General features: G+C 55.5%; 12 protein-coding genes across 12 annotated transcripts; 5 read left to right on the plus strand and 7 right to left on the minus strand.

The window, feature by feature from the left end:
- Positions 1-639: 639 nt before the first annotated feature.
- On the minus strand, positions 640-2,817 carry PG986_012621 (ADP-ribosylation factor-binding protein; the record flags this gene model as incomplete). The annotated part of the gene is made up of 4 exons (XM_066848843.1): positions 640-846; positions 923-1,440; positions 1,495-2,185; positions 2,242-2,817. Coding segments are annotated over 4 exons (1,992 nt in total), but the record flags the coding sequence as incomplete, so codon positions are not given.
- Positions 2,818-3,573: 756 nt separating this feature from the next.
- On the plus strand, positions 3,574-4,809 carry PG986_012622 (uncharacterized protein; the record flags this gene model as incomplete). The annotated part of the gene is made up of 1 exon (XM_066848844.1): positions 3,574-4,809. One exon carries the CDS (start codon positions 3,574-3,576, stop codon positions 4,807-4,809), a length of 1,236 nt encoding a protein of 411 aa, XP_066695540.1.
- Positions 4,810-5,947: 1,138 nt separating this feature from the next.
- On the minus strand, positions 5,948-7,222 carry PG986_012623 (uncharacterized protein; the record flags this gene model as incomplete). The annotated part of the gene is made up of 2 exons (XM_066848845.1): positions 5,948-6,604; positions 6,701-7,222. The coding sequence occupies 2 exons, from the start codon at positions 7,220-7,222 to the stop codon at positions 5,948-5,950; spliced, it is 1,179 nt and encodes a 392-aa protein (XP_066695541.1).
- Positions 7,223-8,126: 904 nt separating this feature from the next.
- PG986_012624 (uncharacterized protein) lies at positions 8,127-8,891 on the minus strand (the record flags this gene model as incomplete). Its single annotated transcript, XM_066848846.1, has 1 exon — positions 8,127-8,891. The coding sequence occupies one exon, from the start codon at positions 8,889-8,891 to the stop codon at positions 8,127-8,129; it is 765 nt and encodes a 254-aa protein (XP_066695542.1).
- A 257-nt stretch (positions 8,892-9,148) lies between these two features.
- PG986_012625 (uncharacterized protein) lies at positions 9,149-14,949 on the minus strand (the record flags this gene model as incomplete). Its single annotated transcript, XM_066848847.1, has 12 exons — positions 9,149-9,585; positions 9,706-10,116; positions 10,199-10,251; positions 10,325-10,568; positions 10,653-10,986; positions 11,064-12,384; positions 12,512-13,450; positions 13,516-13,947; positions 14,017-14,082; positions 14,145-14,214; positions 14,270-14,810; positions 14,869-14,949. The coding sequence occupies 12 exons, from the start codon at positions 14,947-14,949 to the stop codon at positions 9,149-9,151; spliced, it is 4,929 nt and encodes a 1,642-aa protein (XP_066695543.1).
- A 1,099-nt stretch (positions 14,950-16,048) lies between these two features.
- Positions 16,049-17,322, plus strand: PG986_012626 (uncharacterized protein; the record flags this gene model as incomplete). Its single annotated transcript, XM_066848848.1, has 2 exons — positions 16,049-16,672; positions 16,786-17,322. The coding sequence occupies 2 exons, from the start codon at positions 16,049-16,051 to the stop codon at positions 17,320-17,322; spliced, it is 1,161 nt and encodes a 386-aa protein (XP_066695544.1).
- A 683-nt stretch (positions 17,323-18,005) lies between these two features.
- Positions 18,006-18,365, plus strand: PG986_012627 (uncharacterized protein; the record flags this gene model as incomplete). Its single annotated transcript, XM_066848849.1, has 2 exons — positions 18,006-18,145; positions 18,242-18,365. 2 exons carry the CDS (start codon positions 18,006-18,008, stop codon positions 18,363-18,365), a joined length of 264 nt encoding a protein of 87 aa, XP_066695545.1.
- Positions 18,366-19,078: 713 nt separating this feature from the next.
- PG986_012628 (uncharacterized protein) lies at positions 19,079-20,089 on the plus strand (the record flags this gene model as incomplete). The annotated part of the gene is made up of 1 exon (XM_066848850.1): positions 19,079-20,089. The coding sequence occupies one exon, from the start codon at positions 19,079-19,081 to the stop codon at positions 20,087-20,089; it is 1,011 nt and encodes a 336-aa protein (XP_066695546.1).
- Positions 20,090-20,100: 11 nt separating this feature from the next.
- PG986_012629 (uncharacterized protein) lies at positions 20,101-21,421 on the minus strand (the record flags this gene model as incomplete). Its single annotated transcript, XM_066848851.1, has 2 exons — positions 20,101-20,498; positions 21,145-21,421. 2 exons carry the CDS (start codon positions 21,419-21,421, stop codon positions 20,101-20,103), a joined length of 675 nt encoding a protein of 224 aa, XP_066695547.1.
- A 645-nt stretch (positions 21,422-22,066) lies between these two features.
- PG986_012630 (mate efflux family protein) lies at positions 22,067-23,570 on the minus strand (the record flags this gene model as incomplete). Its single annotated transcript, XM_066848852.1, has 2 exons — positions 22,067-22,733; positions 22,780-23,570. 2 exons carry the CDS (start codon positions 23,568-23,570, stop codon positions 22,067-22,069), a joined length of 1,458 nt encoding a protein of 485 aa, XP_066695548.1.
- A 1,120-nt stretch (positions 23,571-24,690) lies between these two features.
- PG986_012631 (uncharacterized protein) lies at positions 24,691-25,452 on the plus strand (the record flags this gene model as incomplete). Its single annotated transcript, XM_066848853.1, has 1 exon — positions 24,691-25,452. One exon carries the CDS (start codon positions 24,691-24,693, stop codon positions 25,450-25,452), a length of 762 nt encoding a protein of 253 aa, XP_066695549.1.
- Positions 25,453-26,084: 632 nt separating this feature from the next.
- On the minus strand, positions 26,085-27,186 carry PG986_012632 (Aldo/keto reductase; the record flags this gene model as incomplete). The annotated part of the gene is made up of 6 exons (XM_066848854.1): positions 26,085-26,397; positions 26,467-26,555; positions 26,614-26,628; positions 26,699-26,797; positions 26,866-27,034; positions 27,104-27,186. 6 exons carry the CDS (start codon positions 27,184-27,186, stop codon positions 26,085-26,087), a joined length of 768 nt encoding a protein of 255 aa, XP_066695550.1.
- Positions 27,187-27,817: the final 631 nt, after the last annotated feature.

A 27,817-nucleotide genomic window follows, 5' to 3' on the forward strand; every position in this document is an offset into this window, starting at 1 on the left:
GGCTGGGCCCTGATGCTCCAAGGTCGATGGACATCTCGGGCGGGGTGTGCCACTCACCCTTTCGACCTAGCAGTGCGCCAGACACGGACGATGCGGAGTGTACATTTGAAGAGCAACCCGACGCGAATACGTCTGGTTCTGTACTTCTAGGTGTTGGTCGATATTGAAGAAACATTATATATCATATAGAAACCCATTGTACAAAACTACCTACCCGATGTATAGAGATACAGGTCGGGGGATGACAAGATGGTGAAGGGAGACGCAAATATTCCCGATCTCAAACACTGTATATAGTTAGAGTAGAGACAGTCAATTCCACTATACCACATATAAGTGAAACCAACCACGCCTCTTCTATTTTCATGGGTTATCGGTCCCCTTTTGCCAAACTGTCACCCTAGCCCTCTTTTCTATCAATTTCACCGAGTATGTAAGACAAGAGGAACCATGTTATCGGCTGAGTTGAAATAAGGGTTGCTTTAACAGTGTTCTGTTTTTCCATGTAGAAATAAGTCACTTTAGTTCTCTCCTTGGTCTCTCAGATACATTTGAGTCCAGGCAGTTTTCATGCGTTGAAAGACCTGCTGCTGTTGTATTGAATCCCTCTGCTCATCATCCCAACTTATCACTACCCACCTACGCAATCCCAAACTCCGCCACGTCGCCCATCTCGTTCTTCGTCTCAGAGCCCAGTTTGTAGCTGACGCGCCACCTCAGCTTGATGGTCTCGACCTTCTTGGACTTGTCGCCCGCATGCCACACCTGCATGTTCTGCGTGACGCCGTACTTCTGGCTGGGCTGCAGGTTGCGGCCCGTTTGGGGTTGGAGTTGGAGTTCGTAGCCCTGTAGTAGGTTAGTCAGCACTCTGGTGTTTGATAGGCATAAATCATGAATCATCAATCATCAAAGATATACATACCTTGGTAACGGCGAGCTGGAAATGGAGCTCGCTGATGGGTTGGGCGGTGTTGTTGGAGAAGGCAAACGACAAGGCCAGCGCATTGGGTGACTGCACAGACCTCGCGGCCTTCATGTCAATCTGCACTTCGCCGGGCTTGACGACTGCCGAGTGGTCCTTGGGAAGAGAGGGCGCCTCTGGTGGTAGGGCCGAGGAGAACGACCATTCGTCGTCCTCGTTTGCCGCTGCAGGGGCAGGTGCCGCAGGCGGGGGTGCGGCAGCCATTGCTGACGGTTGTGGCGTGGCGGGCTTCGATCCAAACATGGGGGAAGTCAAAGCAGCGAACGGGTCCGCGGCCCTTGGGGGCGGTTGGCTGAAGGCGGATAGAGCTTGAGGTTGAGGGGTATTGGATTGAGATCCTGCAGGAGGCGAGGTGAAGCCAGAGAATTGGGTGTAAGAGGGAGGAGTCGGGGCATTAACAGCGCCAGTTGCATTCGAGTTTTGGGTCATAGACGAGAGTAAAGGTTGACCGGGAATGTCTATTTCAGGGGTTAGCAATACTTCTTCTATTTGGGGATCGTGGGAGGACATACTGCTGTTAGCACCGAAACCGAGTGAAATACCACCGCCCTGTCCAAACGAGCTGCCACCATCGAGTGACAAGCCCAATAAGTCGTTCTCGACGCCAGCGGCCTGGGAGCTGGATTCACCGTTGTTGCCAGACCCATTGGTCCCTGAAGCGTCGGCGTCGAAATCGATAAGTGACAGCTCATTTGCTGCAGAGCTACTGGCCTGGCCTCCGCTACTTTGCAGTGATTGTATAGGCGCGCCTTGCGCAATCGCATTGGCGCCTTCGATATCACCCTTCTTCAGCAGCTTCCACCGCTCGACAGTTCGGTGTATACTATCATTGATTTCGAGCAGCTTTGCGACAGCCTCGTGATCGTCGGACTCCTCTTCGCACATCTTTTGGATTTTCGGTTGGGCGCTGGACAGTGCCGACGCCAGTTCCTCGAAGACATCGCCCTCGGTCATCTTGTCGCCGGGCTTGAAAGCAGCCAGTCTTTCCTCCAGCAAACGGGCCTTGGCTTGGATCTTTCCGACATCCTCGGCGGCTTTCGCGCGGTAGTCCGTCTTGCTCCTCGTGTCAAAGCCAGCCATAATCTTCATAAGGCGGTTGGCTTCTTGCAGGTCTTCGGGGTTGCCGCGCCGAATGAGTTCCTGGAGCTTAGCAGACTGGGCTTCGCGCTCCTCTTCTTCCATCTCCTCGGCTGATTTCAGGTTCTATTACATGTTAGGTATGGTAAAGGGAGTTTATTGAACTTCGCTGAGCAGCTTACATCACTTGGGTTCAATACGGCCGCATCGTCGCGCCGCACTTCGGGGAAAGCGTAGCCCTTGTAGCTGAGGAGCCGGTGCATATCCCGGATGAAACCCAAATCCTCCTTGTACCGACTCGTCTCGCATATTGTGCTCCTCCATTCTTCAATGGCTTCGAGGATCTTGGTCTGGACTCGCGTCGGGCGGATGGGTGGTCGTTCGGGGAATCTCCTGACCAATTCGTTCAGGAACTCCTTAGTGCTGATTTGCAAATGGAAAGGGTAGCCGCAGTTCTTGACGCAGATGTCGAGCAGGTTGATAGCAAGCAATGCGACGTTGGTGTTGCGATGGTTGATGTAGCCGACAATGGCGACGGCGGCTTCGCGTGGCGCAGTCCCCTTCTTGCTGTTGATCAGATCGGCAATCTCGAGATTCAGGGCCAGATTAGGTTCGTAATTCTCCGGACTACAGGCGCTCTGGATGAAGCGCTGCAGTTGCGAAGGCCGGGGAAGCCCATCTCGTTCCAGCGGTCTCTGGCCGCGGCGCGAGCGGAGGCAGCCTCCATGACTGCGGTTTGCGGCGGCGACGATAGTGTGTGCTGTCGGGTCGCGGGTTTGGATGGATATAGTCGTCGATTTGTTGGGTGTGCAAGCAAGGCGGAATGATGTCAGACAGACGAGACCCAAATCAGGTACGGCCCGCTGCGCAAGATGCCAATCAATTCAAATAAAATAAAATACTGGACTTGGGCTACGACGTGGTCACGCAGTTGGGAAAGCCATCAGTGACGTCTCGAAAAGCCACCTAGCCGCAGCTTCGATAAGTGGTAAGGTAGATTGATGGGATACCAAGGATACCGAATGCAAGTGGGTAACGTGTTGGTAGGCAGGCCGCGCTACTGCGATCAATCCGAAATGAGGGACACTGTTGCTGTTGCTGCTGGCTGGGGACACCAAACAGGCGAACGGGCGAACAGGCATCTTCCACTTGCTGTTGCCGTCTGTCCCAATCGCAGAATGGCAAGGCGCCTGGTGCCTGGAGCCTTCTGGCCTGGGCACTTCTGCAGCGCCTCAGTGGCTTGGGCAGGGAGCTTGGATATTCGCTTGCCTGCCCCGAACTATCTTCAATCAGTCTTAGCGTCTAGGCCCTCTTGGCCTCCAGCTGGCGGGCTGAGACGCTGAGATATCCCTTATCGTTATCGATCAACAGCACCCCCACGTAAAGATCCAGATCTCAAAGTGACGCCAACATTTCCAGAGTCGTTGGCTCAGACCTGTCCTGTCGTCTTACATTTGTCGCACATCGAAACAAGACCCAACCGATCCCACAAACTCCCCGTCGCTGCAATCACAATGGTTCGGCACAAGAAAGACAAGTTCACCGGCCGCGGCGGCAAGTCGCATGGCCCTCCTCGCAACTCACGACCCCGCGGCGACGATTCTGAAGACCCCACCAACGCCGGCCGCCCCCCATTCAAAGCCGCCTGCTGGGACCTCAACCATTGCGACCCGAAGCGATGTTCCGGAAAGAAGCTGATCAAGCTGGGTTTGATGCGCGACCTGCATGCTGGTCAGAGGCATAACGGCGTCATCATCACACCCAATGGGAAGCATACGATATCTCCCGCCGACAAGGAGCTGATGGACCAGTACGGCGCCGCGGTCGTCGAGTGCTCCTGGGCGCGCACACAGGAGATCCAATGGAGCAAGTTCGGCGGCAAGTGCGAGCGCTTGCTGCCCTACCTGGTCGCCGCCAACTCGGTCAACTACGGCAAGCCCTGGCGGCTCAACTGTGTCGAGGCCCTGGCCGCCGCCTTCTACATCTGCCGACACCCCGACTGGGCCGAGCAGATCCTGGCCCCCTTCAACTACGGCGAGTCCTTCCTCAAGATCAACTCGAAGCTGCTTAAGAAGTACGCCGCGTGCGAGGACGAGGCTGGCATCAAGAAGGCCGAGGCCGACTGGATGGAGCGGCTGGAGCGCGAATACGCCGAGAACCGAGGGGACGAGGATGGCGACGATCTGTGGAAGGGCGGTAACCTCAACCACAGGATAGAAGTGCCGTCGGACGACGATGAAGAAGAAGACGAGGACGATAGCTCCGAAGATGACGAAGACGCGGACAGCGACAAGGAGAGCGTCGACGGCATATACCTGGGCAAGAAGAAGCAGCCTCAGTCGCAATGGCCAAGACCCGGCGAGTCATCCGGCGCGCAAGAAGACGAAGACAAAGACCCCTTCGCCATCTCGGACGACAGCGACGACGATATGGAAGAGATACGGCGCAGGGTACTCGCGTCCAAGACGTTCACGAACCCCGACAACAACGCCACCCAAAAGAAGAAACCTGAGACCGTGCCTCGGCCGCAACAGCAGAAGTTCCAAGTCGACCCCAATGCCGAGCCCGACTCGGACAACGGCGAGGATGACGACGAGGACGGCGATGATGACTTCGACAACATCATCGATGCCACGCCCGTTACGGACAGAGTCGGCCTGGCGAAGCTGGAGAAGGAACGCGCCCGGGCCAATGTCGTCACCAGCCGGTCCTTTGTGACGGGAGGCGCAGAGGCGCCCAAGAAGTGGTAGAAGCTGTCCGTCCAATAAGACCAAAAGCAATCCTTCATATCGAACTGTACCGTGATTCCCGATTTAGATTGCCTAGACCTATAGATCTCTGCCAAAGACAGGATATCGTCTGTCCCCTACTCACATCGACCAGCCTAACCCAGGTCATCCACTTCAACACAAGTGTAAGTCGGGTAGGTATCACATGTTCCCTTCCATTTTCGAGGCCCACCCAATCATCCATTTCCCATCCACCTCCAACCCGTTGATCCCATTCTTCTTAGCTTGACGACGAAGCTTTGTCTCCACCAAGGGTTGGCCACGAGCAAACAGTTTTTTTCTGCTTTCCCCTCGACGCTGAACATTCTACAACCGTATCATAACTTCACATAAGTCGTCGTTTCTTCAACAAACAGTAACCATCCGATGTGGTGTAGTGGTTAACATTAGACGCTCTCACCGTCTAGCCCGGGGTTCGATTCCCCGCATCGGAATAGATTTCTCTTTTTGCACTTTTTGCGGTTTTGCTCCCTATATCCCACTCCTTGATGGCGAAGACGCCGCTTTTTCGAATGATATTTTCCGCCAAGGCACAATATTATATTCTGTGGAATAACATTATGTCAATCCAGGGCACTAGATGTTACCTAATCCGTACAGTACCTACGACCTGACATGGTGGGAGCAGAGCTTTCGCTGTCATGGGGAAGGGGAATAGATAGTACGACTTATATAACATTGCGATATGTAACTGGAGTCAAACACATATCTGATGGGGAGCTGTTAAATCAACAATGGTCGGTCACATTGTCAGGGCATCACATTCACGTATGAAGCAGCAATATTTTGTCGTCGCGCATTCTAGCAGTTATTACATGGCTTGAGGGTGTCTATTGCACTGCCTAGCTATCATCATTATCAAGAAGCATTTTCTGGTGTCGGCCAAGGACGCCCGTCGGGCTCGTCTGACACTCTGGGCTTCTCGATTTCTCATTATCCGTTTCCTCATCATAGTGTTCATCTGGTGTTCCTTGAAGGTTCACCAATCAGTTGCTGAGCTATCGTATAGTAGGCCAACCACGAAAACCCGTCGACTTGTTCTCCAGAACCATTCTGGACCTCCATGCTCCTATGCCAAGTAGGTATAGCGAATAAGAATCTAAATGTCCCACGGCGAGACGATTGTCGCTGCCTCGGGGTCGTGTCGGTTCTTCTGGAGGAAGTCGTTCCAGTGTCCGGTGAGGCGACCGAGCTCGTCGCCGGTCAACTTCTCGCCTTTCTTGAGGTGCTCCTGCAAGGACTCGACCATGTCGCCAAACTCGGCGTCCGGCATGCGATTGGTGACGCGTATCTCGGTTAACCAAGCCTGAAACCACTGGAGATGCAGAGGGCGGATCTTTGCGCCGTTCGCGTGATGGATGATGAGCGTTCCCAGTTCCGAACCGCGTTCGTCCAAGTTCTTCGGCTCCATCGAGGTTAGGAACGGGTCGGAATGGGTCGCCGCCATGGGGAACCACTGAACGGCTTCGTTCTTCAGATCGGGGTCCTTGATCGTCAGGTTCGTATAGGGTCTGCGAAGCATCCAAGGGAGGCCGAGCAGATGAGGCCAGGCCATGAGCAGTTGCTGGGTCTCAAGGTCCGCGGACGGTACAAAGGCATCCTGGTACCGGTCCAAAGACCTTCCGTGTGGCAGGAAAGGACTGAGGCGCTCGATGTCGCCGTCGCAGTTGACCTTGATGGCGGGCCACATCTCGCAGTTGTAGAAGCCGGCGGGGAATCGCGCAGGGTTGCCAATGCACGGGTTCGCTTTCATGGACTGGAAGAAGTCGGCGACAGACCGCAAGTCTCTGGCAGTGAAGTCCAGGTGTTAGACTGCCGGCGGCGAGGTTGAGTGATGAGAATAGATGAGCACATCGCCGAACTGGATCTTGGTGCTGCCGAGCGTCGGCGCCAGGCGTATGATGGACCCGTTTATGGGTTCCTTGCCCATGAGCCGCGTGCCGCGGTCAAAGGACAGGAGACAGAGACCGTGGCCGCATTTGCGGAAGGGCATGGTGTAATTCATGACGATGGGGTCCAAGGCGAGATTGTCGAGGACTTCGCTGCCCCATACGAACTTGGGCGCCGCTTCGGTGGCGGATAAGAACAGGCAGCGGTAGTGCCGGGAACCGGGGCGTTGGGATACGGCGTAGCGGCCCGCCAAGTCGCGGCAGAAGGCCTTGTGAAGCGGCCAGTCCTCGGCTTGGCACCCCTTGGAACAGTAGCCCGCGCCGCAGCGGCCGCACTTTTGCAGGCCTGGCTTGTCGCACATGACGCACAGGTTGTCGATGCTGGAGTCGTGTTGCTCCAATGTTCTTCCATCGTCGGGCACGGGGAAGAAGGTTCCGCTGTAGAGTTTGCTCGTGTATTGGAGCAACGTGCGGCGGTAGTCCATGGTCACGAGGTAATGCGCGTATATATACGCTGTCTAAAAAAGGCATTAGAGAGAAATATTTCGAACTTGTTGAGATGAGGTGTTACAGAATGCCTTGGTTATTAGGCAACGCTGAGTAGTGAGGAACCGTGACCTACTTACCTTAGGATGGGATATTCTGTATTGAGACCTAAGAAGTTGTCTCAAATTATTCTGTAGTGGACGAGACGTTCATGAGACTTGCACGAACAGTCTGAATTGCAAGACCAATGCAGCGCCAAAGCAAAACGCGTGTGTGATATCAAAATGGAAGCGAAAGCCCACCACAATGGTTGTTTGTAAGGTGAGTAAATTCTGAGGGGGGAAGAGTATTCTGAAGGGTTTAAACCAGCTTGTTCCACAAGCACGGTTACCTGAGAACAATGCCTCGATTTCTGCCTTGGATGTGTTTTAGGATATGACCTCCAGGTGAAGTTCAAGTGACGGCCCCTCGACCCAGTTTACCTGTGCCTCACATCTTTTTGAATATCTGATTTTAAATCATGTAACATGGATAATACTCGTCTGTTCCAGTCACTGCCACCCGAATTTTTGATTACAGTCCTGAAATGACTCATAGGGCCCGTTGTGATGCCCTGCATCTCTAACTCTCTTTCCTCTGACCATCCGGGAAACACAAACTGCTCCACGTAGTTCTTGTTGCTCAATGATTGCAGCCTTAGAACTACCAGAACTACCATATTGGTACTAATGTCTCACAATCATATCAAACCACATTGAAAAAGAGTTGCTACAATAAGCTGACGTCGTGGTTGGCCTAGGAGATCTGTCGCTGGACCCTTGGTCATGATATAATATATCATTCTTACTTTCGTATAGCAAAAGCCAACTGAAAACTCACTTTCATACGCGTTAGCCATCATTCTTAGTACTCCATCCGTTGCTGGCGTTCCATCAAGGTAGATCCACCATCAGGAGTCGGCATAAACAACTCATGAGTCTCCCTCGTGTGGCCACTCTCGCTGACCTCATATATGTTGCTGGCCGGTCGCTGCTCCTGCGGCTGCTGCTGCTGGCATGCATCCTGGTCCGTCGTCGGACCCTTGGGCTCACCTCCCCCGCCGCTTCCATCCTGTGCCTTTCTTCTCCGACGCAGTAGCATCCAGCCGCCGACGGCACCGCCCAGCAGCATCAACCCGCCCAGAGCGGCACCGATCCCTATCCCGGCATAGGCGCCGCTGCTCAGCCCCGAGGGCGCAGGATTATCGGATGGACTCGACGTTGTCGGCGCCGCGGGATTGGTCGGCCTTGGCGTCGTTGCTGTCGCCGCCGCTGTATTAGGCGATGTCGCGGGGCGGTCTTCCGCCCGCCAGTTGATCTGGATCAGCGGGGCGTAGATGTTGTGGTACGTGGTCGAGGTCGCGTACCAGGTCCCGGCGACCGTGCCCGGTGGCGCCGCCCCGCCACAGGAGGACTGGTCCATCACGCCGTAGCTGTTGTTCCATTTGGCCAGGGCCGAGCAGACTTGGCCTTGCCAGGCCACGCAGGACGGCGACTGGCAGTAGCCGGCTATCGGCGTCACGCAGGTCGGGTTCGGGGTAAAGACGGTGGTGAGAGGCCCCAGGACATTGCGTGTGACTGACACATCGACGGGTGCGTCTCGATTGGGATCTGGATCGTGAACTTCCATTCCGGGTGAGCGTTACTGAACATAGGGTTGATACGAAGAGTCATTTGCGGAATAGAAACGAAAGAAGCAGAGCTGAACAAGTTTTCAAGTTTCATTATCCAACTGCCGAGGGCTATTCATGGTAACTGAAGGCTTGCAAGCCCCTGACAGCTGTACAGCTGGGGAAACCACCCGCGACGCTATGTCCAACGCCAACAAATGGCGCCCTGAGATATACATGGGCGGCAGCACTAAGGTACACGTACGCAGCTTACTCGTTACCACACGCACCCCCATTTCAATGTGTAATCGATACTGAGGTTGGGTGTACAATACTCCACCTCTGTGTCGGGTATCTTCGTCCCAACAGTGCCCGATGTACACGTTGCGTCTGCCCACTTCTTGCACTTCAGCCGCCCCGTGTAATGGTGGTTTTTGATCTTAGTAGTGTCCGCAACGAAGTCACACGTGTCGCCAAACACGGACAATCCGTTGTAATCTCCGTCCTTGGGTGGGTTGTTCGCGTCCGCGATCCAGGCAAAGCTAGAGTCCGCCATGCTGCACAGACCCTCCACTCTCCTGGCGTGGGCGTTGAGGCCCCGGTTCTGATAGATTCTCGGCTTGCTATCGGCGTCTGAGTAGGTGTATATGTTGTAGTGTGGGTGGCCCTCGTTGGTGGTCGGCGGCACGCTGCTCGTGGGGACGGCGGGATCGGCTGTAGGAGGAAAACGTGGTCAGCCAACGGCTCTGTCATGACGGGCGGTCCGGGGATGGCGGGTGGTGGAAGGTGGAAGGCGGAAGGGGGACGAGAGGAAAGCAGCGACTAGACACTTACGATAGTCTGGGGGCGTGCCCTTGGGTTCGGCGTCGCAGTAATACCCCGTGCAGTAGCTACCGCAGCCGGCCGTGCACGTCGGCGAGGGCGAGCCCTGGCTGAAGGTGAACTCGCCTCCCGAGGTACCCCCCGAGTCGCCTCCCGAGGCATTTCCACTGCCGGGCTCGCGGAGCCTCTCACAATCCTCGGCGTTCAAATTCAAGAGACACGATTCGAGGAGCGACTGGCCGTTCCACACGGAGGTGTCGGCCGTGGTAGCCCACTCATCTACATTTACGGTATCAATGGCCAAGGCGCGCGCGAGCTTGTACAGGAGCCCCTTTACGTATCTGGGCCGTTGGAGCGGGATGGTCAGAGAACTGCCAGGAAGACTGCGCATGTAGGCGACCACGCCAGCTACCAATGGTGCCGCTGTCGCAAGGGGGTGGGGAGTTAGCATGGGCCCAGAAGAGCGCAGCAGGACAGAAATTGGTAATAAACAGCGAATTCTTACCAAAGGAAGTGCCAGTGGCGGTATTGTAGCCAGAACCTGGGACGGCAATGGGACTGAGAAGGAGATGTGTCAGTGACCAAAACAACATCGGACATCGGATCATGGGATGCGGGAGCTTTGGCTTACACTTTGTACCCCGGCGCGTAGAGTATTTTCGGCTTGGAGTTCGTGAAACGGCTGGAGATGCCAGCATACTGGGCATTGTAATCCGTGGCGCCGATGACGAGGGCATCCGGCAAGCTACCGTCCCACACGAGGCGCTGTGGGTAGTACCGCTCGGACGCATACCCGTCTTCATTCTTGCCATCGTTGCCGGCGGCCATGACGATGACTGCCCCCAGGTCGGTTTGCAGGCTCTGCAGCAGGTTGCCTGCGCCACGCCAAAGCGGGATGAGAGTTAGCCAAGCCTGCGACGGAGGAGGGAAGCGAGAGATGGTTTCGACAAAGGACGTACGCATGACTCTAACAAAAGGCGGGACCGCGGCGGTCCAGTCGACGCCTATGCCCCAGCTCAAGTTTAGGACCGCCTTGCCGTTTCGGTTGTTGCCGCGGATGTGCTCCGCGGTGAGAAGCAGGGCATGGAGCGCGCCCTCGAGCGGGAACTTCCAAGCATCAAAGATAGGTCCCATGACGACGGGGACCAAGGTGGCCTTGGGGGCGGAGCCGATGTTTTGGCCTACGGCTGCCGCTGCCACGGCGGTGCCGTGACCCTGGTCGCCCTCTGGCACATTGAGCCCGTAATTGGGCACCGTCAGCGGCGTCTCGTGGGACGCGCCTTGAAGTTCCTCCTACACTCGCGCGCGTCAGTCTGCGTCAGTCTGCGTCCAAACAGCGGATCCGTTCGGTATCGGGGGCCGCGACATACCTGGTTTTGCGCAAAGGCCTGCTCCAGCACATATATGTACTGTCCTTGGCCGGCGCTGTCGTCATACCAATACTTGTACTTGTGACTAGCTCCATCGCGGTTGACATAGTCCTCATTGTCGTACCAATCGATCCCCGGCGGAACCGAAATCTGAGAAGTCGCCCATCCTATTTCGTTTTCTCGAGTAAGCCTCTTGTGCAGTCGCGTCAAGGTCGAGTTGGCTGCATGCTCTTCATCGCGGTTGGCGGGCCTGGATTCTCCCTTTCTCCGGCCGATGACACCAGCAGCCTTGATACCCTTGAGCTGACGGTTGTACTCGGCGTAGTCGTAGACTAACTCGACCTGTGACATCGCTTGGATCTTCCTTAGGAGCGACCTGGGCATGTTCAGGATGAAGAAGAAGGCGGTGAAATCCAGGCTGTCAGAACGGGCCTCGGTGAAGTCATAGCCGTTGGTGCCTCTCCACCTCTGCAATCTAGCCCGGATCACATTCACCTCTCCGTCCGTGTGCCCCTTCGTGTAAAGGATGTAATTCGACTCCTCTCCCGGACAGTTCATGTCGTCTGCCCATTGTACAGGGTTGTCTTGGCTGAAGGGGCTATCGCCTCGCCCCGAGACGTGCGCCTGGGGCTCCGCCGTCGGCTCTGCTGTAGGCAAGGCCGTCGCGGCGTCGCGCTTACCGACGGAACAGGCCGAGATGGTCGGTGTATACTCGGGAACCTCGCAGCCGTAGACGACGCCCGTGCGGGTGATGGTCGAGACGGTGGTGGTAACCGTCTTGCCGTTGGACACGGAGAGCCCCTCGGAGACGGTTTTGAACTCCACCTCCTGACTGACGGTCGTGCAGTCCTGGGGCTTGTCGGGCTTATTGACGGAGGGGTTTGATCCCGGCGAACGCGTGATGACCGGCCATGGTGGGAGCGTGCCCTTGACCGAGACGGTCCAACCATCCTTCTGAATGATGTTGGGTGGAGGCGGCCCCGGGCCGATGATTCCCTCCGGAAGGATGATCTTCCACTTCGGGACCTTGAGCTCGGGGAAATCGATGCAGAAGGAGAAGAACCAAAAGCCGTCGCAGGGGACCACTACGGCCTGATCGGTATCGTCATCGTCCTTGGTGTCCTCCGGCTCAATTTTGCTGGGGGAAAGTTGGTCCACGTTGGCAGCGGCGTGCTCACTGGCGTAGGGTCGGGCAGGGGAGGAGGAGGAAAGGAATGATGCAAAGTCGTGGCACCAGCGCCCTTTGTAACCCATACGGCGCATGTCGACGACCATTTCTCGGGCGGGCCCTGAGTGATCTGGGGCCAGGGGGAAGCGATAGCTTTCTGGTGCTGATGGTCGTCACCGCATCGGTCACGTAGGTGAGCGTCACATCGACGGGTTCGACGGAAATGCTGGGACAGGCATTGAAAGCGCCTGTAGTCTCTGTCACGGGTACGTTGTAGTACCCGGACGCTGTGGTGATGATGTCGGTCACAGTGACGATGATGGTGGTGGTGGTCGTGCCAACTTGTAAAGAGGTGGTATACGGCGGGATGCGTATGGTTGTCGGGCTTGGCAAAGTCGTCGGAGGTAGCACCAGCACGCAAGGCGGCTCACACAACGCCGTCGGTTGCGTAAAGATCTCCGTTCCGACGTAGACCGGATTTCCCTCCACGTGGTCGTTGCCCTTCTCGACACAAGGGCCGGGCGGGCAGTAGTCTCTGCTGCAGGCGAACTGACAAATGTCGTCGTAAATCTTGGGTTCCTTTCCATCCGCGGCTTTGCCTGTCTTTTCCCCTGCAGCCGGCGGTGCGTTCAGCGGGCCTGTTTCTGTGCAAGTGCAGGAGTGAATAGGGCAAAAGCCGAAGTTGCATGCGAAACTGCAGAGTCCTCCCAAGTCACCCTCGCCGGTACCCTTGACACACGCATCGGGCGTGAAGGGCGAAACGGACGGCAGGACGGTCGGGTGTTCGGCGGTGTCACAATATGGGCTTGGGCAATGCCCGAGGTCGCAGGCGAAACTGCACAAGCCCCCGTAGCTAGGAGACATACCCTCGCCTGGGTACCCTACGGTCCCATATCCTGGCGTGTCTGGACCCGGCTTCTCTCTTTGAGGGCCCATGGACTTGCAGTAGCACGCACCCGGGGGGCAGTACCCATATCTGCAGGTGAACTGGCACAAATCGTCGAACGCGGCGGCGCCGGGGGCGCCTCCTTCAGTGCAGACCCAGAGCGATATGTCGACCTCCTTGTTGACGGCCGCCCCTGATTGACTGCCCACCCAGGCATTCCAGTTGGTTTGACCGTTCTGACCCGGCACATCGTTACAAGATGTAGAGATGTCGCGCCCACGGACCGTCATGGACCCAACGGTGACGACGACAGGGCCCGAATTCCCGCCATAGCTGTTCTCTGTCAGTCCGACGATCTCGTGATCACGATGCATGCGTGGTAAAAATTTTCCACTTACGAGGCACTGCCGTGATACATGCCGCTGCCATAGGCAGGTTGAGAGGTCCATTCTGCAGCCACCTGCGCACCGCCCACGGTGACGGTGACGGGTTGATGAGCTGCCAGCAGGGCGGAGAAGAAAACCTTGTCCTGGGCAACCTCGGCAGGCGGAAACTCGAGCAGCAATTGGCTGGCTGTGTTGCCCACCGTCCAACCATCGCCACAGGCTGCGGCAGGAGATGGGCGATACCACACCGACAACCCTTCATTCTTGATGGTCGCCTTTCGGTTCTTGTACAGGTCAATGACAAAAGGGAGGAAGAGGCGCCATCCATCGTGGGGCATGTCGGCGGCATAATTGAACGGAGCCTTGCCGACGGTGAAGGCTTCATAGTCGTTACCCTCCACGTATAAGGGGCCGATGTAGTGGGACTCTCCGAAGTCGTTCCATCTGTGAGGCGAAGCAGTTAGTATCGGACACTCCCAGGGTCCTGCTATACAAAGAGGAAGGCATAGTTACGTTAGAATTTCGACGTAATCCGGGTTGAGAAAAATGACTTCTTGCCAACGATCAAACCACAGGTCGCTGTCGAGTAGTCGAATTAGCATCTCCCATCAAGGTGGCCTCCATTCCGTAGCGAAACTCACTCTCCTCTCCATATCCAGTTCTTGTCGTAGCCAGGCAGATTGGTATAGAACCAAGGGCTTGCAGGCATCACTGTACACAAGTCAGCTAGGGGTTACAGCCGAGTATGGCCATGAGGGCACGTTACTGAATTTTAGGTCTTTGCCGTAGTCTTTGCCGCCCTGCTCAAGGAACTGGATGTAGGAGGCGTCGACATAGGTGTTGGAGTCCATGTTGCCCCACGGCCACGCCGCCCAGCTGAAGAGACCGTCGATGACGCCCTTGGATGCGTCAATAGCCTGCTTGGCGCCGAGTGAAGACCAGTCGGGGAGAAGCATGCAGTTGGTCTTTTTCTTGATGAGCTCCCAGTCCTGGGCCTGATCCGGGCCCTCAAAGGTGGACACTAGGGGCTTCCCTCCCTCGTGGAAGTAGGACCCATATGCGGAAAATTGGTTGATAGCTTGAGCGACGTTGGCGGGACTCCATGGGCCACCACCGGCATAGTCGAACGACAGAATCATCTTGAAGCCTCCCACCGAGTCGGCGGCGGAGTAAGCGCGGTTCAGAGAGTCCCAGTAGGAGCGGTCATCTTGTCGGATGTTGAGGGCAAAGCCGTCAATATGTGCGTCCTTGGCCAGACGAATGTCGTTTGCCCACTGGCTCTGATCCCAGGATTTGGCATTCTCGACCTGACGATAGCAGTTAGTCCGCGTGTCTTGCCCGATTTGGACAATTGGTAGATCTCACCATGAAATGAGCAAAGACTGCCTTGGTTGCTTGCACACGAAGGCAGAGCAGAAGCACTGCCAGAAGTCCCAGCGGCCACATTGTAGCTGCCAACTTCAAGTCTTGTAACCGACAAGTTCAGGCTTGGTTGCACAGCGGCTGCGAGACTGAGGGTGAGTGCTGGAGTCCATGGCGAGAAACTCCAGGATATATATACTTATATGGGTGCACATGCATCGTCGTGTGCAGTCCTTTTCGACATTTGAGTGCTTGTATACAGGGCTGGGCAATAGCGTAGCCCGTTACCGGCAATGGTGTGACCTGGCGGAAATACTCTGTATAGTCAGTCTTTTTCGGGCTAGATGTCAAAGGTCGTTGAAGGAGCCTCGAATTTAATATGGGCATCACATCGGAAAAGGACCATTTGACTAGCCACAAACGGAAAAAACCCCCGTCTATTCTCGTGTCTAGCCATAAACGGAAAAATCCCCCATCTATTCTCGTTCGTGTCTAATCAAAGCAATTCTGTTGCCAAATGCTGTACGGTTGCGGCACAGTTGAGAACCATGCAGCTTTCTTATCCACTCAGATTGCCCCCGGAGCCAAAAGAGGCGGTGTGTGCTAGTATCACAAGCTTCGCGGCAATGCACCCGTTATGTACCCTCTATATCACCCAGAAGCTCCATTTATCTATCATTGAACGACACCCATCTAGCCTCGAGAAGCTTGAGTTAGCATGCCCGCCATCATACGACCTCAGCCGTCCCAAGTAGGCCAGGCTCGAACCCTTCTAACGCAAAACCGCGCAGAGATACTAGCTGAAGTCTCGTACGTCCATCGCTTTCATCAAGTCCTGCACGATCCTTTGGCCGACTTGGGGTCCGCATCAACGCCTGCCATCTCGCCTCGCGAGAATGGCTTCGTCTATACTGTTCTGCACGCCTCTCATCGCGCCAATCGGGGTGGTGAGAGGTCGGGCATGAGTAGGACGACCCACCCTTGTGATTAGGGTATAAAACTTCTTTTTGAGTCGATATGTGTTAAGTTTGCTCTGTTTTGAGTCACTTGCTCCTGCTGGCCTGCGCTGGTATGAGTTCAAAAGCAAAGTATTAAAAACAGTCAATGTTTATTATATAATAAGATGCACTCACTAAAAAGACATAATAATTGCTGTTCAAACTCGTCTGCTATACTTGTCAAAATGGCTGGGCAATCTCGTCCATCCCTCAGCAAGCTCGAGGGACTGCCCGTTGAATTACTGAGCGGCATCTTGTCGGAAGCCACTGTGGACGGTCTCTATGCGTTGATTCGCGCGTCCCCTACTGTGTACCATGTCTTCCGCCGGACGAAAGCGTCTACCCTGTTCAAGGTCTGCGCCAATGATCTTGGTCCGGCCATTCGAGATGCCATCATCTTAGCGTCCGTCGGATCTGCCCCATGGGACGAAACCAGGGCTGCGTGGGCGGGCCGTCTTCTATCAAGGAAAGACCAGTGGCTGGCCGGCGTCTCAAATGACGAAGCCCTGGCTACAAGAGTTGCTACGATCAACAGGACCACTCAGTACTTCGTCGACTTTTACGCTCGAACCCGGTTCAACTTCTTTGAAGAGTGTGGTAGAGTACAACCAAGCAAGGCCTGTACTCAGCCTCTGAGCGCGACAGAGCGCGGAAACCTGTCGCAAGCCCTCATCCGTCGCCAGGCCATCGTGGGTCTGTACCTCCAGGCCAAAGGCTCGCGTCCAGCCGGCGACCACGCCGTCGTCAACAGCATCCTGGCCCTCTTTGAGGCATGGGAGAAGGAGCAAATCGCGCAGGCTGACGCCTTCGTACGCGACTTGGTCATGGCCTTCCAGGCGTGCAAGAAGACAATGGAACAAAGGCTGCGGAGAGAGTGGTTTGCTTTCGTTCCGGGCGACGCCATTCTTTATGACTTACCCAGAGACGAGTTTTGAACGAATACTACCCCCAGCTTCCGGTGCTGCGGCGGAGGATGACGCAAGCGGCGGCCGTCGACCCGGACTTCCTCGACCGAATGCTGTCATTGGACCTCTCTCGCGGCCCCCGGTTCTGGGGACAGGTCGGAAGCAACGGCTGGCTATTCCTGCAACGCAACCGCCCACTCCCATTGCCGATCATGGGGAGCTCGTGGCCGCCTCCTCCTCCTCCTCCTCCTCCTCCTCCTCTTCCCCCTCTGGTGTCTCCATTCCCGTGCAACGTGGCTTCGCAGTCGCCAGTAGAGCCCCCATGGGGCTGGAAAGAGAAGTTCGGCCGCACCAAAAATCGATGGGGCCAAGACCTGCCCATTAGACCGTCCCATCGCCCCCACCGTTTGGGGTATCTACTCAGATATCAGGAGGAGGAGACGTTCGCAAAGTGGCGGTGGGCCGGTTTTGTCTTTTGGGATAGGGGCCGGGCCGAGACGCTGCGTCGCGGCTTCTGCCTTGAGTCATTTGCTTCTGCTGGACTGTTTCTTTGAGTCGAAAGACTTGAAGGAAGACGACTAAGGGCAAGGTCAAAGGCAATAGCAAGGAACTATGTAATTCACAACCAGGTCACATATACCCACCCCTATCTATTGCTGGATTTCAGCTTGGCATGGACAGTGCTGGCTGGGTGCAACTTACTGACAAGCGTACGGATGCATGTTGTTTTGAAAGCGGAATGGCAGCATCGAAGCATATATCGATATGGGTGTGAATGAAAGAGCAATGCCAAATTTACATGCCTCGAGAGTTACTGATAGAGAGGGGTAGCTAGATGTTTTTATTATCACGGTTGTTCATTATTTACAACGTTGCAACATGTAAATTTATGGTATGGAAACTGCCTGACAACGCTTAGTGAGTGAGACATAATGTCCTAAGATCTGCAAAGATTCAGCCAGATTAGGGGGTATGCCAGCCCGTCTGCCCTCGGCAACCCCTGACAGGTCAATAGCAGTTGCAACTGAGCTGTCAGTCACCCGCCTTCACAGCCGTGTAGTGCCATGTTACTTGCAGGAAAGCCTTAAGGCCGAATAAATTGGGCTTTTAGGCTACTGCCACCGAGCGGAGAACACAAGTCGTATTTCCTTCCTAGAACTAATCCCATCACCATCAGTTATTTCATCTGTCGCATCCCCGCGTACAAAACCTGTCGTCAGAATCACCCTCAACAAACATGAACGGCATCAACTCGGCTGGAGTATATCGTGATCTGTTCGACAGCTTCACCAAAGAGCACGACTTCTCCGCACTCCGGACTATGGACGCGCTTCCTTGTGTCTCGTCGCAAAACTGCCGCTGCACCTCGGACATTTTGTAGAGTTGCCTCCTGACCATGTTGCATCTATACCGCGCCCCATCTCAATATAGCCACAGGAAGTGCTAGGAAGCGCACCAGTCCAATGTCTACAGGCAACTACACTTTAGCCAGCGGCTTTCCGTGATCCTCCTGCTCTTCCTCCCGGCTCTGTACGGCGGCATCCACCTTAGCGCCTGGAACTACATGTTTGGCACCGCCGCCGAGACGGTCATGTGACGGTGTTTGGCCGTGGTGACCATGACGGAATACCCACTGTTCTGCGCCCTGGTGTTTAGCCTGGGTAAGCTGATGGAGGTTGACAAGCGCGACGACTACTTGGGCACAGCCTTTCTGGTCTTCGGAATGTGGTGCGTGATGTTGGCATATGTTGCCGCAAGGGCCACCATCGTCGCAGAGGCGTGTATCAGCTAATTCCAGCTCCTAATCCCAAATCGGATTTCTTTGTGAAGTATGGATCTTTTCAAACAAAGAAACACTCTGTGACAACGCAAACAAAGAAATGGACCAAAAGCTCTCACCTAGACCAAATTCCATGAGCTTTCTAACAATCTTGATTAAACCTATTCACAATTGGTTCAGGGAGTATTCTCCTTCTGTTGTCGCCCAAGCCGAGTTGCTCCAGTACGTCAACCATAAAGACAAGATGTGCTTCACACTGTATAATGAGGCGGGAGGCCGACGGAGACCAGGAGACTCGGCAAGAAGATTCGAAGACAAGCAAACGACTTCACGACGACTCCGTCCGAAATAACCAAGACCACAAACCACCACCAGCCAAGCGACGCTTTCGCCCCGAGAGTGTTTCCAGCCGAGTAACGGACTGGATAGACCAGATCTCTACCGAAATTTCCAGGACATCTCCCCCCCACCCCCCTCTCGCTACACAAGACCTTACAGATCCAGGCGCAGGACCGTCCGATCTAGCAAATATGGCACCACAGGCACCTTCCTCCCAGTATGCGCCCGACAGTGCCGAGGCTTCTAGGGACCCAGGGACAACAGCCACATCCAGTCGCAAACAGCGGCTGGTAGAGCAAACCAATTACAGGGATAAATATCTGGAAGAAAGTGATATCTTCTTTGTTCTACCTGAGGATGCCAAGCCCGCTCTCCCAGAGTGGGCAGCTCAAGATTGCGAGAAAATACTGGGCGCTCGTAGCCCACCCGAGCGACTCTTTGAGGTGAACTCGAGGGGTTTACAATCGATGCAGAGAGGAGATGCAGGAACGGAAGTCGAGACCCTTGACTGGCTCAAGAGGCATTTGTTCCCGGAGAACGATAACATCATGGAACTCGGGCTGAGACTGCAGGGAGGTATGCCTTTCAAGCGTACATATTTGCCTGGAGGCTACGCCCCCAACCCGGTCTCTGAACCGGTACCAGACCTAGCCTACGGGTACACGCTCCAAAAGCGCCACAGGCTGTTTACTGGCACTCAAATGATCGCTAGCGAAGCAATGGATCCAAGCCAGGGCCAGCCAGGCAACTACGACCTTTGTTTCCCCTTCCTTATCATCGAGTGCAAAGTGGATGCAGCTACCAAAGGCTGCCTAAAAGTGGAAGAGAATCAGTGCCTGGGTGCTTCTGCCGCCTGTGTTTCGATTATCAACAGGCTAAACAGCCTATTGGAACTGAAACGTGAGGGGGCCGAGAAGGTGCGCAATACCATCTTCAGTATTGCCGTCAACCAGGATGTCGTCCGATTGTACGTTTCGTGGATGGGGAATGACGATATCTACTATATGAAGAGGATCTGCCTGATTGATTTGTGGTTAGAGTCCGGCCGCCGCGACTTGGCGCGCTACGCTGAAAACATAATGGACTGGGGGAAAGGAGCACGTTTCGAAGATATCCAGCGGGCTCTTGATATCATCAGTGATGAGGCAAGTGATTCCTTGTTCAAGAAAGGTGTTTATTCGTCCCGAACTTTGGCCCCCTAAACTGTCATTTATTACTTCCTGCGCCGAGGTCTTAGGTTATATCTGTTTGCCATGGTTTCCTTCTCCTTCCTTGTCATGGCCTCCTCTTTTTCTGTCGTGGCTTTGTCTTCTTCTTTTGTTTTTGCCTCGTCCTCTTTCCTTTCCAACTCGACCAAGTAATCAAGCGCGGCCAGGATCTGCCGCAATCGATGGCCCTTCCCCCAATCCACAATATTCTTGACATATCGGCGGAATTTGATGAAGTGGTCTGGATCGCTCAGCAGAAAGCTAGCAACCCGTCTCGTGTAGTAGCAGTCGTCCCCGTCTTTATCGGACGCAAGGTACGAGACGAGCAGTTCGGCCGTGTACTGGTTCGCAGCGATGCTGAAGATGGCATCGTCCACTTGGGGGCCCGGGGCCCACCCCGCTCCTGGATCAACCGGTTCAGCTTGTTGATCGCCTCGACACAGGTGGCGGCCCCCCGAGGCACTGGTTGATCGCGACCCACAGGCCACCCCCGTCTTCTGGGCCACCGGATGCGATCTCTATAACGAAAAAGGGAAATCCGACGTGCGGCCCTGCCACGTTGGCGATGCTCGGGTGCAATCCCTCGCAGTCGTGGTCCTCGAGTCGGGCAAATGGCGATATCCGATGATATATCGTGTCGTAGCCATACAGCATGTCTGGCTGCGGTACAGCAACTCTACCAGCAGCGGCACCCCCGAGAACACAGCCAGGTTCGAACGGCCCCCGGCCTTATAAAGGGCTCCACCCGATAGGTATACGTAGTCCCTGAACCAGGCCTCAAGCTCGTATCCCCTTGTGCCATCTTCCTGAAACTCTAGCAGTGTCGAAAACCACTCTCCTTCTAGTACTTGTTCACGTGACGGCTCTGTCTCATCGCGGGGCCTCTGCAAAAGGTCGCATGCTTCCGAGACAGTCGCTGGAACAGGTGGCCCAGATCCAGCTGGAGCGTAGATGATATTGTTCCCGTCTAAATGCCGATGCCTGTAATCCGCCTTCTCGACCAGCAACTTCTCAGTGATGCCGGTGTAGCAACTGTAACAAGTGCGTACTTCGCTGATGTGGCTCGTACTCGGTGTCCACTGAGAAAAGGGGGGTGTCACCGTTCCCCTGGAAGCCTCCTCTACCGGTAGTCGTCTCGCGGCGTCCAGCCGGACCGGTTGCCGATGAGCCCGGGATCAGATCTAGCCACTCCCGTACCCGGAGAGCAAGGCGCTCCCCGTAGGAGGGGCGCTTTTTGGGTGGTTCGATATCTTCAGTGACCTGGAACGCGGTCAAGGGCCGTTTGCCGCTGGGCCTTTGGAATTCATCGCCATACGTGTGGTCCATCTGACTTCCCCACGATGTGTCTACCGCAACTGATTTGGTAGAAGGACTGGTCAGGTTGCGCGCTTAGATTGAGGTTGCGGCTGGTAAATGGCGGCATTGACGAAATCAAGTCATGAGGGCTTTCTTTGATGAGGACAAAGAGTTTGCCCGAACACGGAACTCATCGTCCCAAAAGTCAAACCACCAGCATGATGGCGAATGCTGTATATAAGGCTCTTGTCGGGAACTGCTATTGTCCTGTCTTCGTTTTGGAACAAAAGGAGCTCAATGTGAAATATGCTATTCAAAACTACAGCACCTCTGTTCGTCGCGCACGGTGAATCGCAACATTGCTTACCCCTACACATTGCGGTATGCAAAAGCGATGAAAACAGCAATAGTTTATGGCACTGCATGGCACTGCATGAACAGTGTGTATTAGAAGGTATATACAAAACGGCTGTATCATATTTAAGTACAAGACACCCATCCATGAAGAACATTTCACCAAATTGAACGACAGTCTAAATGTTCTAGATTTTCCCTCGGGATCGTAGTCATCGTGAAGCCTTACAGAAGATAAAAGGAAAATAGCATCTCATTCTTGGCCAAAAAAAAACCCCGAAACATTATATATCCAACTCCTTCCTTGCCCCCTCTCCGACTCTAACTCTCCTCCCTCGACTTGGCACTCTCGACACAGCTCTGCCAGCGGATCATGCGCATATACACGAGCTCGATGACCGCGATCGCCGCGACGCCGAGCCCGAGCCCGAGCCAGACGCCGACGAGCTCGAGCCCCGGCGCGCCGAGCGAGAGCCAGACGGCGAGGGGCACGGCGGCGACGTAGTTGACGGGGAAGACGACCCAGCCCGCGACGCCCTGGCGGCCGAGCCCGCGCAGCATGCCGTTGCAGCCGCAGGCGGCCGAGTCGACGACCTGGAACGCGACGACGGCGAGGATGGAGCGGGCCGCGATGGCGCAGACCTCGGCGTCCCCGGAGAAGAAGCGCGGCAGCCGGTTGCGCAGCGCGAACATGAGGGCGCCGTCGAAGACGCCAATCGCCAAAAACACGGCCGCGTACAGCACGGCGGCGCGGCGCGCCGCCGCGACCTGGCCCGCGCCGATCAGGTGGCCGACGCGGGTGCTGATGGCGACGCTGACCGAAAACGGGATGTGCCAGGTGATGACGGAGACGGTGGACAGGATGGTCTGGGCGGCGAGGTGGGCGGTGCTGATGTAGCTGGTGCTGAAGGTCATGATCTCGAAGGCGAACCACTCGCCCAGGTTGACGACGGAGCCGGCGACCGAGAGGCGGACCATGGGCCCCCCACTTGCGGAAGGCGTCGCGGGAGAAGCCGCCCCAGCAGGCGTGGGACCAGCGGCCCCAGGGCGAGGCGATGTAGGCCAGCAGCAGGACGGGGCGGAGGTCGTTGGTGAGGGCCTGGCCCAGGGCGGCGCCCTCGAGCCCGAGGCCCAGCTGGAAGGCGAAGAGCCAGCTCAGCAGGGCGTTGACGCCGGTGCAGACGACGAGGACGACGAGGGCGGCGTTGCAGTCGCCCTGGGCCTGCAGGAAGCGCTTGAGGGCCTCGAAGGAGGCGTAGCCGGGCAGCCCGATCAGGCTGACCTGCAGGAAGACGCCGGCCTTGGCGGCGAGCTCGGGCTGCTTGACGAAGAGGGTGAGGATCCAGGGGGAGGCGAGCCAGAAAGCGCCGATGGGGACGAGGGCGGCGAGCATGAGCAGCAGCATGCGCTGGATGTGCAGGCCGACGCCCTTGAGGTTGCCGGAGCCGTAGGCCTGGGCGCACAGGGTGTCGAGGGCGGTGGCCATGCCCTCGAAGGTGGCCAGGCCGACGATGTTGAGGGTGGTCAGGCCGATGCTGGTGGCGGCCAGGTCGGCGGCGCTCAGGTGGCCGGCGACGGCGGTGGTGATGACGGTCTGGGAGTACTGCAGCAGGTAGGTGCCGATCAGGGGCAGCGAGTACTGCAGCAGGATCCAGAGCTCGGACGACGAGGTCTCAGCCTCGGTTTCTGTAAGCGCATCGTCGTGGTCGTGGTCGGGCGGTGATGATGACCGTGGTGGCAGCAATGCGTCCGTCTCGGATGGGCGCCGTTGACGACCGTTGCGGTCGGGCGCTGAAGGCTTGCCATTGGCGGTTTGCAGGGGCATTGTCGGAAAGCCGATTGGTTTAGGGGAGAAGTGTTTCTCTTTTTCTTTTTCTTTTTCCTTACCCCTTAGCCCCTTCTGCAATTGACGGCTGCACTTTGCTTCGGCAACGTTGAAACTCAACCAACGAAGGGCCACCGACAGTTGCGTTCGTGGGGACTTTGAGTTTGCTCCTGCCTGCCTGCCTCCGCAACCAAAGCCAAAATTTATTCGGCTTCTCCACTGCTGACGCTAATCCCTTCTCCAATTGAATGGGCACGGCTCGCATTGGCGGGTTTGGCCTGATCCGTCGTGCCACTTGTGGATTCGCCTTCCCGGGAGTCCTGCCGGCTCCACCTTTGCCTCTCCGGATATCGGACGATTTAAGGCGCGAGCTAGCCCAGCCGAAGGTGCCTTAGGTAAGCGTAAGCCTGCCTGCATATGCAGACTCGAGACGGTTCTCATCAATATCGCTGATAATCCTAGAAGCCAAACTGTAATGACATCTCTATCCATCCCTCGGAATGCCGTAACTCGGGCAGTCTACATTTATACGCCTACGAAATCATAAATTTAGCACACTTGATGATACAGGCCACGGATGTAACTGTTCAACCTTGCTTGTAAGAACGCTTGCACGACATAGAGTCATCTTCCATTCGTCGGTGTAGCGAGAATTACGGCAGTGGCCCGCCGACCGGGTATTACCATGGAAACGTGCGGACTCTTGGAATCGATCCATCTATTGTAATACCTCAGTGGCTGGACCCTCGAAACTAGCCAGCAATCATCTAGCCGTTTTTATTTTGAGTTGGTCCCTCTGATTGCCTCAAGCCCCAATGAGCTAAGTTGACAATGACAACAAAAGAGCCATGAAGCCCCTTTGTTACTTCAGATGCTTTGTTCATCGCGGCCGAGACAGCCCCCCAACATAAAGAGACACGCGAAGGCATTGTTCGATAGACATAGAGACGTGGACAATCGTTATATCATGTCTCTTTCAGCCATGGCAAGTCATATAAGCGGTGAAATCCCACAGTGAAACAAGCTAACTATACTCAAACAACAATTGTCCATAATTCCTAGTGAAAAGAAACGTAAACCCATTTTTTTATTTCTATTTTTCTTATACTTCGTAAAAAGCATGTCAGGACATGAATATCTTCCCGGCTTCCTCCCCTACGGAGCCCTGCCCGACTGGGGCATGTCGGACTACGCCTTTAAGCTCCACCGCCAGCTGCTGCTAGCCCAGACCAGCAGCCGCAAGTCCAAGGGCGCGAAATCCAACGCCTCCGGGGCGGATGACGGCCAGCCCCGGCCCGCCCTCTGCGCCGTGTGCCGCAGCCTGCGCCGTCTCAACTGCACGCACGTGAGCGCGAAGCGCTGCGCCAACCTGCGACCCGCGTCGAAGCGGAAGCCGGCCGCTCCCTCCAAGGACGAGCATGACGAAAGTCTGGAATGCTACGACTTCTACGCGTGCGGGGACATCTTCGCGCGCGGCACGTACGACGAGCTGATCACGGACGCGAACCGGCCCCTCTTCCGCGCGGACCGGGGCGACCGCCGCTGCGCCGACCTGTGCCCTCTGTGCTGGACGGAGGCGTGCTGGGGCGAGCGGGGAGCGCAGCGGTGCGTCCGGCTGACGGTGCGGGCGCCGCTGCGGCTGCGGCGGCAGCGTCTGATCCGGCAGGGGAAGCTGACGGAGGACGGGTCGGCCACGGAGGGGACGGCGGCGCCGGACCCCAAGGCGGATACCACCATCGTGCGGCGGGTGCGCGCCGGCCAGGAGCTGAAGAAGTGGCGCGTGCGGGGCCTGATGAAGGGGAAGGTGCAGGTCGTCATGGACGAGGAGTACCGCATCCAGCGCCGCGATAGGAGGCGGACGAAGCACTACGATATCTGCTAGACAGACATTTCTTTCGCCGTACATAGTTAGAGCATAGATTGCATAGAGCATGGGATAGCATTTGGTTAGGTAAGCGTTTTGGTTTAGTGGAATACACTCCGTACAGATTACATGTACTTGTTGATTCTCTCCATGTAGAAAAGATTGGCTCGCGATTTGTCTGGACCTTGCAGCATATCTCCCTCAATCAGCCCGGCACCGAAACAAGGACCAATATCAGTTTGCACCCACTGCGGTACCCTTAGCCAATATCGCCTAGAGCCTCCTAGCCGTCATCTATGTTGGGTCCCGATACTGCCCAAGGCACTGCCCTTGTACGATACAAAAGGGTAGTCCTACACCGCAGGGCTAGCATGGTGGAGTGGACCAAGGTCGTGAGCGGTTTGGGAACCGATAGGCATGGAGGGCCAGTATCCAACAACGATGACAACAAAAACAACATAATCTGCTTTACTTGCGCGGCTACCAAATATTCAAAAACACTGTGGAACAGGTAGCGAACGTTTCTCAACTAAAAGCTTGCCTCTCACATCACGATGCGGTGCTTTAAGCCCTTCGCATCAGCAGGTCAGCTTAGAGTTCTTGTTGGCGTTTCTCTTCCACGCCACTCTAAAGCTCTTCAACCAATAAAATCAGCGCATCTGGCAGCGTCCCTTCCGGATCAGGCCGGCTGTGTCGATGACTTGCTGTAGCTTACTGGCCCCAATGATCACGCCGTCGTCGTCCTGCAGGCTGGAGTGGTGAGCTAGCCATCGGAGTGCCACTTCAGCTGGAGTGAGCCCCTGAGCCTTAACCGCGACATCGAACTTCTTCATAGCGCTCGTCATATCTTCATCACCAAAGTGCTTACGCACCATAGGTCCGAATGGGTGATCGTCTCCGAAACGGGTCCCTGAGTGTTCGTTGTTGACCAGCTTACCGGTCAGAAAACCGGCAGCTAGGGGCCTTTGATTGTAGTTCGGTCAGATTAGCCTTTACGCGGTAGTGTAGGCGGAACTTGCGTTATCAACATACTGGAAGGCATTATACTTGATACCATGGTCCCGGAGGAGTGGGAGCAGCAGCTTCTCCATCCCACGCGTTATCTGGTAGCAGACGAGCTTCTGCCATCCATTCTTGTCGCACAACTGCAGCATCTCGGATAGAATCGCAGGGGGGTACATTGGAGGCAGCCCACTGATGACGACAGGTTGTCAGTCTGGTGCCTGTTAAAGGATAGAATCCTCTTATGGGGGGTGGAACCTACCGCTTTGCAGCGCCCCTGTGATATCTGGTCATTGAAGCTCCTGACCTGCTCCTCGAGAGGGGTTGCAGGATCATGGCGATGGATGTGAAGCACGTTACCCTGTTTGTTTGGGGATGAGAGAGTAAGTTGGCGGCGTAGTTCTAGGTGGCCTGCCGTTCATTACTCACAGCTTCCCGTCTCAAGCGGTGGAGGCTGGTGACGGTGGATCGGTCGATGGCGTCTTTGGTCAAGTCGCCGCTGCCATCGGTTGCCGTATCGGTGAAGATCTTGGTATCAACTGAGAACTTCTTGCTCAACTGGGCGTTCTCACCAAGAAGCATTTCGACCCGGCCCGGGCTGTTGGGGGGTCAGCGCGTGCCAGAATCAAGCCTCGTGATGGCCAAGTCCTGGAGTATATGAAGCAACTCCTTAACAGTTTCGGCGTCTTGGAATGATGCGGACATTGGCATTCCCAAGGAAGTTGTGCCGAATATGACCTGTGGTGCCATGGTTAACTTATCGAGTTGGGGCTTGGCAGCTCTGGGAATGGTAAACGAGGCAAGGAAGCAACCAAGCGGATTAATAGTCCGTGAATTCTTCAAATTGAGGTTGCTGTTTCGACTTTGCAGGGACTTGGGGAAAGTGGAGTAAGATGTTATTTCTCAGTTATTGGTACGGTAAAAGAGCATGGGGTATATAGGAAGTATTTAGTAATTTATAATCTCATGTTCAGGTATCTGTTATGTATATAATGAGCAAACTAAGTACTGTAAGAAGTAAGTACTAGTACCGTATTATCTGTACTTCTCCAGGGCGCTTTAGGGGATTTAGGTACCAGCGGCCCTGTAGCTCCGGGGCGTTTTAAGGGCCCCAGGCGCTGGAGGCTCTTGTGCATGAAGCAAGGAGTGATATTGGAGCGATTGAGTGACCCAATAGACTTGCCGGTGATGCGGGGTTCAAGTAGGTGTGTGTATCTTAAACGCAACGTCAGCGTAAGAAGGCCATGCCAGTTCCTCCGAGGTAGTGTAGTCCCCATGAAGACACGCAATACATTGCCTACATCCTGGATGTTTTCCATACACAGTCTCCCGGCATCTCCATATTCCGTGCCAATGTAGCCTCGCTTATGCAATATTGGCC

This window comes from Apiospora aurea, assembly GCF_038362705.1.
Source record: "Apiospora aurea strain CBS 24483 chromosome Unknown utg000008l_segment0_segment0, whole genome shotgun sequence".
NCBI classification, from domain to species: domain Eukaryota; kingdom Fungi; phylum Ascomycota; class Sordariomycetes; order Amphisphaeriales; family Apiosporaceae; genus Apiospora; species Apiospora aurea.